Below are 18,321 nucleotides of genomic sequence, written 5' to 3'. Positions count from 1 at the left end.
TATGCCATATGCATCATTATTTCTAAGACCATTCCACTGGTGACATTCAATATTCACAACAGTATGTTTATGTATGATTCCTCTGAATTCTATCTGCTCCTGTGGAGTTAAATTACTTTAAAGAATACATGTTGACATGCTATGCAATTGTTTAGGTGTGTCTGTATTGAAATGTGAATAGTATTCATAAAAATAGAGGTGCAAAACCTTGACAGCTACAGAAAGTGCAAGACAATACATTATGGTTACCATTTTGTTCCCATATTTAGTAAGTTATATCCAAAATATGCTATTTTGTCATGATGTAAACAGTTCTCACATGGAGGTACAAAACACAGTTACCTCCCTCTCCAAAGAACATCACATACAACACTAAGTAATATATGGAAAAAGGAAGGAGATATAATAAAGCTAATGCATAAAAATTATTTAAATATACACAAAGAAACAGAAAAGTATAATAGATGTGGCTGACTGCACCATCAAAAAATGATCAATTTTCCTTAAGGGGGCAGGGTCCAGTTTTTATGTACAAATTTAATGCCGCCATCAGCGACCTAGCATAAAAAATCATAAAAAATCAAATACACAAGTGAGGTCAAAAAGGTCCATATTTTTAGATACCTATATTAAAACAAAGCATAAGAATAGTATTCACTTGACCAGAGAAGTCAATGGCAATTCATAGCAGAAGAGGTTTATGCACCCCAACCCCTATTTTATACCTGCATTTTTCACATCCAAATACCATTTTTGACAGCATGTAGTGCTCACAGTGCAAACACAAGCCCTTTCCCTGGATGAAAAGTTTGAAAAACATTGTCTACTAAATAGTTTGATGCAATTCAGAATAGTTGTCATCCAAGCCGTTTTTGAGATACTCGGCTTGCCTTGAACCCACGTGTCTACTGCTATGGGAGGCTAGCTCTTCTTCCTAGCCAACTATTGGTATTTCACTATCAACATACTGCAGAGCAACTATGGAAGGTGTACATGCCTGACATCAATTTCAAGAACAACACAAGCCGAAAACACCTAGTTCACAAATATATCCATATCTATAAATAGTAAACAATAATAGCTGAAAAAGTCACACCATAGCCTTAAGTTAAGAAATTTGCCAGGGGCCAATTTACGAAACTGGACCCTGCCACCTAAATAATTACATTCTGAATTGGGAATAAGGAATAAATAGTTCACTGGATGTGAATAAGGAATAAGTATCAAAATGTGTGTGAAAATGATTGAATCGGATATAAGTAACTGGCTACCTATTCCTTATTGAATTTGAAATAAGTAATAAGTAACCAACTCGATTTCACTAACAAGGGGTAATAATGTATAGTCTTGGTTAGGGAGTTGACAGTTATCACAAGATCATATACAAGGTGCATTGGAATACATATTTTATCATCTAGTTGCACATCACTAGAATCAGCATAATGTCATTTGCATCGTACCTAAGGAAACTACTTAAACGTAGAAGTGCTAGTGATAGGGCTGACAATACAGAGGGTACAATTTAGGTCTCCGGTCACAGAAGACAGTTAAACGTAGAGTAGGACTAGGGTCAGAAAGGACACTGTTGCGTTCCCAATATTGTAGAGTCTTGGTTCCAAAGGACACAATAACACAACTGCAGTAGTGTAGGGATGGGGTTCAAAAGGATACAGTTACTATTAGTGTTGGACTAGGATCACAAAGAATACAGTCGCCAATAGTGTGGGTTGAGGTTTCAAAAGGACATAATTGCAGAAGTGTAATTCTAACACAAGTGTATGACAACTGTCACAAAGGACACTGTTGTTGTAGTGTACTGCTAGAGTCACAAATAACACTGTTGTTGTAGTGTAGGGCTAGAGTCACAGACGACACCATCACCAATAGTATGAGACCAGTTTTTATGAAACATAAATGAAAATACATAAAAGCCATTTTACAAAGACTCAAATGTCAATAATGTAGAGCCATGGTGTAATGGTACAAGTGTCAATACTATAAAGCTATCACACAAATGTCAATAATGTACAGCCATTCGGTAATAGTACAAGTGTCAATAACGTAAAGCTGTCATGCAAATGCCGATACCGTAAAGTGATTATTGTGATTATTTTTATGGCACATACATGAAAGAGGCGTTGGGATGGGGCATATGGTTATTGGCAAGATAGACTTGTGGAAATAAACCAATTTAATTAACATGTTTCCCATAAGCAAGGCTAACATGTAGTTCCCATTCTCTCTCTCTCTCTCTCTCTCTCTCTCTCTCTCTCTCTCTCTCTCCCAGAATTGATGTGCACAAGTTTTTTTAAATATAAATCTCCATTAATCATTCGTTTATTCATTCATTTATGCATCAGTCCATGGTATATGAATTATGTAACGTACTAAGTGCTTTTTGCAGACATCAAATTGTAAACTTCTTTTATGTTCTGTTTCTAATTTTCTACCTACCTAAAAACGTGAGAAGACTGCACAACCATTATTTTGAAAGGGCGTGATCAGAAGATGGCCGGGTGGCTCAAGCTCATAAGTATACAGAATTAAATATGCAAAAGCACAAAACAGGTTGAAAAATCGCTTGCATGCATGTTGTGCCCTATTCAAACCTCGCTTGTATGCCCGTTGTGCCTTATAGATGTTCTTGCAAACTTTAATATTTGGATTGCTTTTGTTTTAGTATTATTATACATTCAGGTAGAGAGTTTATGGTACATAATACAGCATATAATACTGGATATCAGGTTATGCCTCATTTCTAATAGATGTTTTGCACTCTCAAAAACAAATATATATTATGTTGACGATTCCAGACATAACTAGTGGAATAAAATTATTACTTAGTGCATGTTTCACTAGAAAATATAACAAAATGTTTGTTTTTCATGGGACCTATATTTAAAAGAAATGAAAATTACTGAAGAACCTTGTTTGGAGTAGTAGAAAAGGATAATTGCTTATCACAAGAACGAACAATCGGTAAGATGAATGAGGTTATCTCGCCATAACATTATCGCATAATATCAAATTTGAGAGATTTACATGACAGTCAACAGGCTGGAAATATCTTGGTGTACCTGGAATGGGCTATATGTCATATATACAAAACTGTTTTACAATGACATTCTTTAATATTTTTGTCCAAACTTTGTACACTATATTCACTTAAAAGAGAACACATATATGTTACAGATTGTGAGTTCAAACTGGGGTTGTTGCTATTGAGATAGTATTGGTTGCTGTACGTACACATTTTTAATAAACACCTTGATTTACTGTAATTGCTTTCAATATAGTATAGTTGTATAGCATCTTTTTATAGCCAACCATTGCGCGTAGGTGTTTGCAATAAGCTTCCTAGCTTCCTATACCAATACAAACTATTCTGAAGATCATATTTATGAAATCGTGACTTTTTCCGAATATTTTCGTGGCGATCCAATCGAGTTTGTTTTAGAATAAACAGTTTGTATTAGCATATTCAGTGTTGAACTTTGACACCTGGTGACTCCTTGCTGGAATGGAATTTTGATGTCCGTGCATGCGCCAGTGTTGTAATTTCGTGAGGAAACTCAGAACTGGAATTTATGCATGGTCTCAAGCGTAATTTATTGAAATGTGCAGTACACAACAAATATAACTACATACTCAGATGGAGTCAATATGTGAGTATATTTAATTCCCCGATACAATCACAGACGGGAATAAACTGTCTGTCATTGCCCGTCTATTTGGACTGTTAGATGGAGTAAACTGTTTGTCATTGGCCGTCTATTTAGACTGTTAGATGGAGATAAACTGTTTGTCATTGCCCGTCTATTTAGACTGTTAGATGGAGATAAACTGTTTGGCATAGCCCGTCTATTTAGAATGTTAGATGGAGGTAAACTGTATGTGCATTGCTAATCTCAAGAGATTGTTAGATGGAGTTAAGACTCAAGAGTGTTGAATTTCCCAGTACATTTTAGATGTAGTTAACATGTTTGTCATTGCCCGTCTATATTAGATTTAGATGGAGGTAACCTGTCTGTCATTACCCGTCTGTTTCGACTGTTAAAAGGAGTTAAACTGTTTGTCATTGCCCGTCTGTTTAGGCTGTTAGAAGGCGTTAAACTGTTTGTCACTGCCCGTCTAATTAGACTGTTAGATGGAGTAAAACTGTATGTGCATTGCTCATCTCAAGAGATTGTTATATGGAGATAAGAGTCAAGATTGTTGTATTTCCCAGTACATTTTAGATGGAGCTAAAATGTTTGTCATTGCCCCTCTATTTAGACAGATGCATTTAAACCGTCTGCCATTACCCATCTATTTAGACTGTTAGATGTAGTGAAAAGGTATGTCATTGCCAGTCTATATAGACTGGTATATTGATTTATGAGACGGGTGTGTTGAATTTCCCAGTACATTTCAGATAGAGCTAAACAAATTGAATTGCCAGTCTATTTAGAATGTTAGATGGGTTTAAACTGTTTGTCATTGCCGATCTATTTAGACCGTTAAATGGAGTTAAACGTTTTTTCATTACCCATCTGTTTAAACTGTTAGATAGAATTAAACTGTTTGTCACTGCCAGTCTACTTAGACTGTTAGATGCAGTTAAACTGTTTGTGCATTGCTCATCTAATTAGATTATTAGATGGAGTTAACAGTGAAGAGTATTAAATTTACAGTACTTTTTAGATGGGGTTTAATTATATGTGCATTGCTCAGCGCATTAGATTGTTTGATGTTGTTAATAGTCAAAGGTATTGACTTTCTCAGTACATTTCAGATCGAGTTTAATTATGTTTGCATTGCTCATCTCAAGAAATTGTTAGATGGAGTTAAGTGTCAAGAGTATTTAATTACCCATTATATTTTAGAATTGTTTGTACATTGCTCATCTCAATTAAATTTCCCAGTACATTTTAGATGGAGCTAACCTGTTTTTCATTGTCCCTCTAGTTTGACTGTTTGATGCATTTAAACTATTTGTCATTACCCGTCTAATTACACTGTCAGATGGAGTCAAGAATCAAAAGCATTGAATCAAGAAGTACATTTTGGATGGATTTAAACTGTTTGTGCATTGCTCATCTCATTAGATTGGTAGATGCTTTAAGAGTCAAGAGTATTGCCTTTCCCAGTACATTTTAGATAGAGTTAAACTGGTTCGCATTGCTCGTCTATTTAGACCGTTAGATGGAGTTAAACGTGTTGTCATGGCCCGTCTATTTAGACCGTTAGATGAAGTTAAACGTGTTGTCATGGCCCATCTGTTAAGACTGTTAGATGGAATTAAAAAATGTGTCACTGCCCGTTCATTTAGACTGCTAGATGGAGTTAAGAGTCAAAAGCATTGAAATTCCCAGTAAATTTCAGATCGAGTTAAACTGTTTGTACATAACTCATCTCATTAGATTGTTATATAGAGTTAAGAGAATATGGTATTGAATTGCCCAGTACATTTTAGATGTGGTTAAATTATTTGCGTATTGCACATCTCATTAGCTTATTAAATGGTGTTAAGAGTCAAGTGTATTACATTTCCCATTATATTTTAGAGGTAGTTTTTAAACAAATGCATTGCTCATCTCATTAGATTGTTAGGAGTTAAGAGTCGAGATTATTTAATTTCCCAGTACATTTTAGATGGAGCTAAACTGTTTGTCATTGTTCGTCTATTTAGACTGATAGATCGATTTAAACTGCTTGTCATCGCCCGTCTATTTAAACTGTTGAATGAAGTTAAAATGGCAGGTATTGCCCTTCCAATTTGACTGGTAGATGGAGTTAAGAGTCAAGCTCATTGAATTTCGCAGTACATTTTAGATGGAGTTAGACTAATGTGCATTGATCATTTCATTAGATTGTTAGATGGAGTTAAGAGACAAGAGAGTTGAATTTCCCAGTTTACTTTGGATAGAGTTAAACTTTTTGACATTGCCCGTCTATTAAGACCGTTAGATGGAATTAAACTGTTAATCGTTTGTCTTAGCCCGTCTATTTAGATGTAGTTGAGATGCATTGCTCATCTCAAGAGATTGTTAGATGTAGTTAAGAGTCAAGATTCAATTTCCAGTACATTTTAAATTGTTTGTCTTTTCCAGTCTATTTAGACTGTTATTTGGAGTTAAACTGTTTGCCATTACCCGTATGTTTAGAATGTTAAATGGCGTTAAAATATTTGGCATTGCCTCTATTTAGAACGTTAGATGGAGTTAAAAATCAAAAGTATTCAATTTCACAGTACATTGTTGATGTAGTTAAAATATGTGTGCATGCCTCATCTCATAAAATTGTAAGATGGAGTAAAGAGTCAAGAGCATTGATTTCCTCGGTACCTTTTTGATTGAGTTAAAATATGTGTGCATTGTTCATATCATTAGATTGTTAGATAAAGTTAAGAGTCAGTAGTATTGAATTTCCCTGTATTTTTAGATGTAGTTAAACGGTTGATCATTGCACGTATCCTTAAAGTGTTGCTGAGAATCAAGATCACTGAAAGTCTTTGTATGCCTAGTTTAAGGCAGAACATATTGTGATATCATGTTGATTGTTCGTCTCCCCATCCATTGCCATTTTCATGTTCGGATAAAAGGTCAAAGGGTCACTGTAACTGCGACTGAAAACAATTTCTGCCCAAACATTTTTATTCTCAACCATGTGCCTTTATCAATGTTTGTGGATCACTTACACGTTGTGTAAGGGCCATAAAACACGCTGTTGATGTTGGAGTTAAAGGTCATAAGAACAATGGATTTTGCATATTAATGTTAGTGTATACCACCAATATTGACCATTGTTTGCGGATGATTGGGTAAGAAAGAAACCAACTGATTGTCGTCCAAAAGTCAATGATATTGTGAGTCAAAGAAGCAAAATAGTTCTTGCATGATATCTTTATTTCTATAGCACAAATATCTGTGGAGACTGTGGACGACTTACGTGTTGAGTAAGAACGAAGACTATTTATTGTGGAGTCAGAGTCAAAAGGACAATGGTCAAGCACATTGTGACTTGAGGAAGTGACACTTATGAAAACTTTAGTTCTAGACCATGTACTTTGACCAAAGTTTGTGGAAGTATCATTGAATTTGCCATTGAAACATCAAAGGAAAATGTCATAGCGGCCCAAACAGAAAAGGCTTTGCAAAATAATGTTCATTTTAGAGTATTTTGTAGATTACTTGCACTTTGAATAATAAAGAAAAATACAGATGTCTGGTCTAAAAGTCAAAGATCACTTTTCCGCTGCGTCTGATATGAACAAAAATAGTTATGCACAGTACATTTGGTCCAAGACAGCATACCTTAACCGAAGATCCGGGGATTTGTGACCCATTGGTCAATAATTTCAATTAAGTCATGTTCTTCTAGTGTCTACATGTATACAGAGAAATGTTAGCACAAGGAAGGCGCATATTATGTCGTCAGCGGTACGCCTATTCTAAAGGTTGCTAATTCAAGCATTAGATGTGCCTAATTCAGGTTCACCACGAATATTTCATGACAAATCCACGAATTCTCATCGCAAAATACACAGTCTGAAAACATTTATCTAAGCAAATTATATGTGAGCTAAATCCACTTTTGGAGGACAGGAGCACAAAACAGACCCATATTTTTGTCACACATGCTGCTTTACATGCAGCATAGTATTATTTGCCAATTTGCATATTTAGCAACCAAGAGCTTAAATAACATTTTTTTGCCATTTGGAAATTTTTTAAAGTGTGCTGCACAACTATCCAGATGACTAAAAAGTCTGCAAAAGTGTTAAATCTGCTGCGAATCCCCAAACTGTGTAAGAAGATAATTTCAGAAACTGCACAAGTGTGGCCACTCTATTCACTGATTAGTACTTTAAAATAAGGAAAGGGGTGACTTTGTTTACTTGTCCATACAGATAAATTTCTAATCACACATTTATATGGGTGAATGTTATTGTCATGTGCAACCAATTTTGTTTTTTTCGTAAAGTGGCAATTTCATGTGCTAACAAAAAAAGGATATTCATTGAAAATGATTACTTGTCATCCACTGACATTTCTTCCGTTTTCTGATAAAGATTGGTAATATTTTATCATCATCATGTCGATTCAGGTCCCATGGGTAAACAGTATGTGCGCACCAGACGTAGCATGAATGGGCCAGTTCCCTTTATCAAGAAGTCATGTGATCTAGAAGTCAGGGCACAATAGTCTACCTGATGTAAGTATGTGAACTTTATCATGTGGAAAGCAACCCATCAGTAAAGGAAAGTCAGGAATAATATGCACGTTTAGTTGCTTGTAATGGTGGATCAAAAGGAGCTGGTGGTGGTAGGAGGGTTAATCAAAACACACAACCTCCTTAATTACGAGCACATTTTTTTTGAAAAAGTGGGCCTCAACTGCAATGAATCCATCTCATTTATTCTGCTTTACGTAAGTATACACCCACAAAGTTTATATTGCTTTGCAGGGATAAACGAGCACTCGTTTCGCACGTGTGAAATAGGAAACCATTATGACCTAGTTTTGAGAAAAGTTCTTTTGTGAGTGTCTGATAAAAATCCAGTCAGTTATGATTTCGGCATTTAATGTCAGTAATACATTAATGTTGTTATTGTTTAGCTTCTTTTCACACAAATAGACATTTATCACATCCTTATGATGACAGTCTATCCTCCAATATGATGACTTGAAAAAGATTCTCGAAGTCTACATTACGATCTGGCACATGCTCTCAACTTTTTTTCAGATGACTCCATGTTTAGTTGGTGAAAATAACGCTCTCCGGAATAATTGCTTTTGCTCCACGTCATACAGAGTGAATATAAAATTTTTTATTACTTGTATCGCGCTTATTGAGAGTATTTGCCCTCGTTCTAAGTGCTTACCCGAGTCAGCATTAGCTCTCTTGACATTGTTTGTTTGCTGACATTTCTGTCTAGGTATATTCGTAATCTTGCCCCATCCCCCGTTTACATTTTCGAGTTGTTATATACTCTCTCTATTTTTACATTTTCATTATATGAACTTATTGATGCATTGAATGTAACGGTGATAACTTAAGCATAACTATTTAACAGAACGAAACCTCTTTCTAACATGCGGACTAGATTTTTACTAATTTAATACTCAGTTGGATATTTTTCAAAACGAAATGTCTGCTTTTTAATCTTATTTTTCTACTTTCAACAAATGCAATAATTTAAACATACAATTCCCTGCTTGTGTCCTTATGATGATATAGTCTCAACAATTTTGTAACAAGATGTAATTCTTCTACAATTGCATCATAGTCTCCATCTTCATGTTGCAGAAGATTGTCTATGTTATCCTCAGAACGAAGTATTATTAGAGAAATTGAAAGTTCCCCGACTTAAACTTGATCATTAAATAAAGATATATACAACAACAACAAAAATTATTCAGGTAACATTCGGGGTATTTATAACAATAATCTGCTCTGTGATAATGATGTATGCATCAGAATTCATCATCGATGTTGCATAAATCATCAATGTCTCCATTAAGTTCATGCATCAACGCGCGGAACGTTCATAGTTCCATGGTGTCATTGGCCGAGTAACTGCTTATAAATCGATTTATGGGGCGTTGTTGCCCACGCGAACCGAACACACCGATGTTTCCAAATGATCCGCAATTTCGTGGATATCACGCAGTCTACAAAGACCTCGTCCTTTCCTTAGCTTATTGCAGTTGTTTGTTGTTGTTTTTTTTTTTTCTTTCTTCGCCAATAGTATTTAGATATTTGTTTTAGTAGATGTGTAAATGTGTGCCGTGTTGTTAGATGTTTTTTGCCCTACTTGCGGTTCGTGTTTAGGTTTAGGTTCAGGTGCACGAACTTGCCGCCTGGGATCTTGTTTCAGAGGTTTTACAGCTTCTTTTTTTTCCTTAAGTCTTGCAAACGTTATACTTTGTCGTAGCCTCCAGTTTGATATGAGTCAAAAATGTATTATAATAGTCTGATAAAGTTGATCGCGATGACACCATACCGGTCCTGGGTTACCACCACAGACATATACCGAAACTCATCCCATAAAAAAGTGGTCAGCAGCACACCAAGTCCAATAAACATTTGCGAAACCATGTTCGTCAATACCATGAAATATCCTTACCATTTTTCAGTTTTCTCACATTACTTTCGTTACTTGTGCGTATCTTTGTGCTACATAAATCACGTCTGTATTTTATTGTCGGCCTACGGGATATATCATCACGGTATTTTCTTCTTATCCACGCATAACTTGACAAGATGGAATAGCTGCGTTCGAATCAAAGTCATCAATGGTAGGAGATTCCTCGATTAATGATTGAACCGCTTTCATAATATATTTGAATAAATTATAACATGGCTCATCATCTGTTGAGGTCACAACCGCGTAAAAACTCCCCCATGTTAAACTGTTCATTATCAGATTCAACAAAAGTTGATTTTTTCCCGCATCTATCCGGGCCAGTTATAAACACGCAAACAGAGTTTGGAAACACCGTACTTGGGTACGCTGGGCTATGCCTGAGCAGAAAAGTCGATGGCGGTTAATGTTTATCTATCTTTCGTGATGCCATATTAAATATCAATTATTGTGGAACACAAACATGCGTCCATCCTGTGTACGATAAAGCAAGAAAACGTGAAGAAAATGAGACGCAGGTTCAACCATGCAGTGATTGAGTTGCTAAAACTGGAACTCATGTTCGGTGTGGAACAAAGAAGTTTACATTCATTCATTAAACAAAATGTCACAGCGATGATTTCGCTGCTTGATTAATGACAATACCCGGAAAATCATGGAGTAAATGCCATGTTAAAAACCATCTATGGCTCCTTTAGCAGGCCTAGATAAAAGTGACTGCAGCCTTGATACACGGCTGGATATACAAACTAAGAAAGCCTGGTAAAGAACATATTAAACTCGTGGATACTGCATGTTACATACATGACCTTGCTTATAAAATATCAAACTATTTTCATGCACACCAACATGACGTGAAGCTATTAAACCTACACTCGGAGAAAGGATCGCCAGATGGATCACAAAAGGAGTTATTTAGACTATCATAGCACTTTGAAGCAGGCCAAGTTCGGTCATTGGAAATAAAATATATTAAAGTAATAAACAATCAAACAAGCGACCATTAATAAGAAAAGCATAGTTTCCGCGCATATTTTGTTGTTATCAGAAGGGTGAAATAGCGTTCAAAAGTTAGAGAGTGCAACAAAAGTCATCCTTGGGATTGCTTGAGCATGGTTTAGCCTAACATACATTTTACAAATTTACGTACCCGAACCATCACGATCAGGCCATTCAAGCTTAGTTTAGCCGTATACTTGCGGGACGGTTATTTTGACACGAGCAGATGTTGTTAATGAGGTCTCGAATCCAGCGTGCTCCATCTCGCGAGGCTTCGATCAGTCATAAGAGCGTTAAATAATGAAATCACAAGAGCCTTCGGGGTAAAAACCGCTGCGACGATACTGCAGAGGACTGTCAACGTTTCACATATCAGTTCCACAACCACCTCTGTTAGATTGAATCAGAAACAAATTCGTTCGGTATATGTATACAATGTACTAAAGGCCCTGTATGGTATGGTGGTGCATTTAAAATTTCAGAAAAAAATTGATTTTCCTAAACAAGCAACACGTTATCTTCTGGTTTCTGGTGGCGAACGACCAGCAAAGCATCCATTGAGTAGAGCATTGTGTGCAAGGGGAATTAAAAGTCGTTTTCGCGGACACAAAATTGTTAATAATCCCGTGGCTTAAGTAGTGATTCCATCCGTAAAAACCCATCGCTTGTGTCCAGCGGATCCAAACTCACCTTGGTGCAACGATACACACCCATTCAATATGTCTTCCACCGGACCCGGTTGGCTGTGTGTGCGAATTCGTGCCATTCATGCACAAATTCAACATACATATCATGTTGGGGATGTTTTACCGGTCTGCTATCCAACCACAATCAGTTACGTTTTAGGTTTTAGGACTCAGCCCCTCATACTCTTAGATTTAATTTCCAGTACATTCATCTTGAACTTATCAGCAACATTTTCATTCATGTTACCAAACAGCTGTCTCAGTCGGACGTGGATCTGTTAAGAGTCCTAATAAAGCAAGTACATCAGCGCTTCTTGCGTTATGTTAGTTGCTCTTGCCTTCGTTTATCTCGCGAAACAGGCAGTAGTTCGGTTGTTGGTCCAATTACATCAAGTATACAATAGTCGGTTATTTCCATATTTGTTGCTTTCGTGAATCTTCGTCGACGCACACGATAGTACTCGCGAAGCCTATCCGCTTGGTCGGCATTGCTGATTACGAGACTATACTCCGATACCACATTTGAGACATGGTCTATCACCTAGACTAACACGTAACACAGGCAAATGTGATGCACAGTATTTTTAAAGATATTTTCTGAAATACTTTGAGTGGATAATATTTGATTGTAAGACAGTTCGCTGTAAAACATTATCATTTGTGATTGTAAATTCCAAACTCTGGGCAGTGTGTTGTTAAAACACATTTCCACCAGGCCGCAGCAACTGAGAATAAATGTCGAATAGATTTGTGTTATAATATCATTTCCTTAATTCTATATTTGGCCAAATCACTTCACGCTGTTCAGTACAGAAATATTGTACAACTCGTAAATAGGAGCCGCTTAGACTATGAAATTCTATGCACTGTTGATGTATTGATTCCATAGTTTCGATATCTCTGCATGTGAATCGTTTTGTTTCTTTGCTCAAAACTCCTTCACTGCAAGTTTATAGTTGATAATTTCACATCGGATACACTCTTGTGTGATGATGGAGGTAAAAGTAAAAGTAGCAAAATCATTGGGTATGGAAAGACGTTAGCCTTTTTCATCAACCGAAATCTAAAAGCTCTATTCTGATATTCCATCTCCCAGTGTATTGTGCAACAACCGATCAGCGTCATCATGGTTTGCAGTTAGACCTGACTTCAAAGCTAGTAAATGCGATACATGTATTTATCTTTGCATAGCGAATTGTTTATTACTTTAGGAAATTTAACCTCTTAATTTGTTTTCGATAATGTAGGGTGGTCACTAATGCAAACAGCATAGAGCCAGGTCTTTCATTATATACTATATATAGACACTAGCGCAAATATCATAGACCCAATCTGCCATGATATAATATATGCAATGAATTAATAGTTACATGCATTCCTAAAATTGATCATGATGATTCACTTCTAAGTTTTTAACACTCCAATATGTGTACCACGGTTGTGCATGCAAACTGTTTAAGTCTTTTACGTCTCAATTAGTGTTATTTTCCTGACAAGATGTGTGATGACGGGGTCAGATATGCTTTTATTATCTGAGGACAGTAAGTTTAGTGTCATTAGGACATACATGTCGTTTCTAAGCCAACAGAATTCCCCTGAGTGAAAGAGCGGATCCTCTTTTGCCTGAGAGCATATCGCAGCTTTAAATTGATTTTCGCTTAAAAAAGAATAGATGCCGATTTAAATATTTTCTTATATACCTTGCAGTAGATTATCTAAAAAGGCGGTGTCGGATTTGTTTCTCTAGTCTTGCTAATCCGTTTCATTTCAGAATTATAATACGCAGATTTTATTATGATGATCATGGGAATGTGGTACTTATTCTTTTTTCGCATCAAATCAAAGCATTACATGTCTGCCTAATTAAGACTTGTTCTGTTTCTATTGTCATATAGTTTTTCAGATGAAGCTACCAGGACAACAAATGGTTCTGTGACATTTTAGCTCATGTGGCTAAAGATCATCTGTCTTTATGGCATGACCAATCATCCATCGTCCATCAGCTGTCTGTCCAGATTTGCTTTCTTGGATTCTTCTGAAAATGTATGCGCATTTTATAAACAAATTTGGCATGACTGTTCCTTAATACATGCACTATCCAAATATATTCAGAGTGATTAATCTAGGAACAATGTGGCTTCCATAGCAACCATATAGAAAACCTATTTTATAATTTCTCCAGAGAGTGGAGCCAGGATTGATCAAACCGAGAAACTTTATAGGAGTGTGCTCTACTTCTTTCTCTACATTTTTTCTTTGAATTAGTTCATAGCAGATGGTGTTGATTTTTAAACTATGAGGTAGAAAATGTCTTTTCTATTACTTCAAACTAGATTGGTTGAAGTGTTTTCTAGGATATGCTCTGTCAAACGTATTATGGAGTAGCTCACCAATCAACAGTATAGCTTCCGAGCAACCAGGTGGAAAATCTTTTTGCATTTTTGTCTCTAGAATAGCTGAGTCAACTTTAATTTGGAAGGAATGTTTCTAATGGCTTGTATTTATTCACAATGTTGACTGGATGCCTCCCCTAGCAATGGCGTGGCTTCCTTAGCAATATACGGACATATTTTTCAACTACTGCTCCATAATATTTGAAACACTTTCTTATATAAATGGATAACACTGTATCGTAGGTGATGCTCCATTATAATTATTTATAAGTTGGATTTTATGACAATGGGGCGATATTCATAATTACCATATAGAAAATGTATATTGAGTATGTGTTTTAAAATGGCTGAGGCAATTTGGTAGAAATATTTCATTGCATGCCCACTGAAACATGTTTTCAGCTTCTTTAGAATGGCTCGTTGATGTTGGTTGGGACAATTTACATCGCATGTCCCCTCATATTTCTTTCAACGGTTCCCTCTAGAAATGATGTGGCTTCTATAGCGACTTAGTGGAAGGCATATTTTGAATTTCTATAACACAACATTGAGTTCTGCAGATCTTTCTATGGTATCCAATTGAAAACATAAACAAATGATAAATTATTTTCCATCAGCAACATATGTTGTTAATGATATATAAAAACATCATCCTCACACACTGATTGTCTCTCCAGAAGTGCCTGACCTTATCAAATAAAATGTATAGACTGATGATTACAGAGCATCTATATGTGTAAGAGTGCATACATTAAGAAACTTTTTTATGTTTTTATTATTTGATGTTGGAAATTTTTTAATATTTAATACGAATCTAACTGAAAAGCGTATGTTCCTTCCAATCATCACTTCTGGTCGCTTGCTGGATTGTAGTAAACAGACAAAACTTGCTCAAGCGCAGTTTCTAATCTGCACAAATATAATTTAGGTCATATATTTCCAGTATATAACTTCAAAAATGGACATTACCGTATGATCTCATGCATACATGTGAATGGTATAGAACCTCATATATGGATTTTAACTTGTTCTGTCCGGAATACAATTGAAGGGTATTTAGGTTTTCAAATGTGGGCTTATGCCTACGATACACACACACACACACACACACACACACACACACACACACACACACACAACTGATCTTTAAGGCTTGAAAAATATTTTTATTGCAATTGCAGAAACATTCATATATTGCCTTGATAATCTTATGAAGAACAAATTATCGGATGCGGGAGGTCGTGGGTTCGATCCCCGGCCGAGTCATACCAAAGACTTACAAAAATGGTACTAACAGCTGCCTCGCTTGGCGCTCAGCATTAAGAGGTTAGTGTTAGGACTGGTCGGCCCGGTGTCAGGATAATGTGACTGGGTGGGACATCATGCTACATGTCTGCGGCATGATGCCCCAGTGCTAGACATCACTATAAACTGCCACACTGCAGACATCGTAGCGATATGACTGAAAAATTGTTAAAGCTACCTTAAAAATCCAAATCACAACAACAACAATAACAAGAAGAACAAATTATAACCAACCAAGTTTACATGACCACAAAATCTTATACTTGTGTCTTTCTACTAGTTGAGGACATTTATCATTCCCAATAATGGGACAGGCATCAATTCTATAATTAACGTACTTTTCACTACACTGTAGAGAATATTATGTTAACATAATACACGTCATGTGATTCTGAACTTCCTTCCTGGATGTTCAGCTGCAGGTCAAATATCAGTTTAGCATGAGAGAAAATGAAAGGTCATGGTCACACCAGTTAGATATAAAACAGAAAGAGAATCCATACAAATCGTTTTGGTGCTTCATTGCCAAGTTGACATTTGGTTGCTAATTTTAGTATCACTTTGACTCATGACATTCATCTCAGATGCATAGCGTTGCTCATGAGCAGGTCCAGGTTTGATATTAAGAAGTAGTTCATTTCATTCTATCTTATACGATACATTTTCTACTCTCACTGAAACTTCCTTGACAAGTTAAGCTTTCCATTGGTTTTCTCTCACAGTGCACATTCACTGAAAATTCCTTTGCAATGTCAGTTTTCGATCGTTTTTCTCTGAGAGTGCTCTTACACTGAATATTCCTTGACAAGGTAAGCTTTCCACTGGGTTTCTCTGACAGTGCATTATTTATAATGAATAATTTCTTCGTTAAGTAAGCTTTCCATTAGTTTTCTCTGATAGTATATTATTTATATTTGACAATACGTAGGGTAGGGTGTTACCACTAATCCCTAAGAAATACGAATGTGGCTTTATGTGTCTACCAAAGCATGCATCACCATTAAACCCTTTAGCTTTCACACCACTATTATGGTTTTCTATATAATGTCAGATAATCTGAAAATTCACAACAGCTTTTGGAATAATATTTGAGCCATTATGATTGATTGACTTCAAAGAATTACCTCTAGTCTAAATTTACATGAATAAAAAAAAACACAATCACATACTTTTCACATTTTTTCAGTTGAACAATTTACTTACCCATCTTTATATAGTCTATTGGGTTGGTCCAGAAATATTCCCAGCATATGCTTCGGAAGCGAATTATTTCTCCACTTGATTTGTCAAGCTAAAAAATCACTAGCAGTTCTGTATTAAGGTCCTATCTAATTACACCAACACTAGAAAACAACAGACACGTAAACTATCTGCTTTAGAAATGATTTTTACATAAACTCGGAACGAACATTTTTACTAGTGAGGTGATACAAATTTCTCTATCACTTATTGTCTTGCATGTTTGGAGTCTGTGTCTTAACTCCTGAAAATTTACTTTCAGAAAGATATGTGTGCATATGTGTGTATGAGAGAGAGAGAGAGACAGAGAGAGAGATTCAGTATGGTAACATCATCACAGCTGTTGACATGTGAAGTCGACAACATCAGCAAAGAGAAAAATAATAGGGACTCAGCCGAGGATTTAGACTGAATTTAAAATATTAATTTGTAGAACACGAAGTGATCAGTTTCAGAAAACCTTAAAGGGACTAATTGTGTATTCAAGCTTCCCTCTCGCGTACTTTGACAAATTAAAACAAAATAGTAAAAAATGTGTTAGTTATTTTGTGCGAATTGTTATTTTTTTTAATATAACGATTTGTAATTCTAAGAGTTGAACTTTATATATTACAGGATAGATGATGTCAAGAAGCATAAAAATGGACCACACAATCTACATAAACAGTCAATTCTTTGATACCGGATTAGTGAAACGTCGATTACATATGTTGCACGAACAGCCATAGATTTTGGTGAGAGATGTCTCATGTAAGTAAGACTCAAATGTTTACACGAATAAACAGTTTTGTTAGTTTATTGCCTGTAAATATTTATAAAATAGATGAGCGTGTAAACATGCACATGTGGATGTCAATGATAGTAACTAGCAACTACCTATTATATATATATATATATATATATATATATATATATATATATATATATATATATATATATATATATATATAGTGCCATTGTAGCTTGAAACATGACTACAGATTAAGGCGTCGCTTAATTTACAAACTTGGCGAGGACTAAATCTTTGAGAAGTTCGACAACAGGAGTTAACTACACGATCAATCAGAAACGTACGATGTCTTCTGACGTGCAAGATCAGGTTACATTCAATATGTTGGCGAAACCACTGATTTCACAGAGCGAATGAAAAATCATGAAAGCTAAACTCGCAACGAATACAATTTGAAAGACGACAACCACTACACAAATGGCCAGTCAATCGAGTCTCTCGAGGTGTTACCAATTGTATCTATCTTATGGTGGACAAACATTGAACGGACACGTGAGGAACGATTCTGGATACTACAACTGCATATTCATGGAGAATTAGGACTTAATGAAAAAATCTAACCTTTCAGTTGCAGTCTTATACAAATTACAGCTATTCATCAGAATGCATCCGAAACAAACTGTTTGCTAATATCTCTCCAAGTAATTACATTTCTATGATTTTATTGTATTTATTATTATTATCATTATTATTATTATTATTATTATTATTATTGTGCATTATACCAACAAAGAAGCCTCTTAACATCTTTCCTTCTGAACCTGCATGCATACCGGGATA

At 35.8% G+C, this 18,321-nt stretch overlaps 1 protein-coding gene across 1 annotated transcript in view; it reads left to right on the top strand.

Annotated features, from left to right (window-relative positions):
* LOC149776222 (beta-1 adrenergic receptor-like) overlaps positions 1-17,575 on the top strand; it is an 80,524-nt gene extending 62,949 nt beyond the window's left edge. The window contains exons 3-4 of the mRNA XM_089942448.1: positions 8,089-8,196; positions 17,367-17,575. Of these exons, the coding sequence (XP_089798574.1) occupies positions 8,089-8,186 (98 nt within the window). The 3' untranslated portion in view covers positions 8,187-8,196; positions 17,367-17,575. The remainder of the gene's footprint in view (positions 1-8,088; positions 8,197-17,366) is intronic.
* Positions 17,576-18,321: the final 746 nt, after the last annotated feature.

The sequence above is a fragment of the Sinohyriopsis cumingii genome, chromosome 18 (assembly GCF_028554795.1).
Source record: "Sinohyriopsis cumingii isolate HCF-2022 chromosome 18, ASM2855479v2, whole genome shotgun sequence".
NCBI lineage: Eukaryota > Metazoa > Mollusca > Bivalvia > Unionida > Unionidae > Sinohyriopsis > Sinohyriopsis cumingii.
This window is presented reverse-complemented; position numbering and strand designations above follow the sequence as displayed.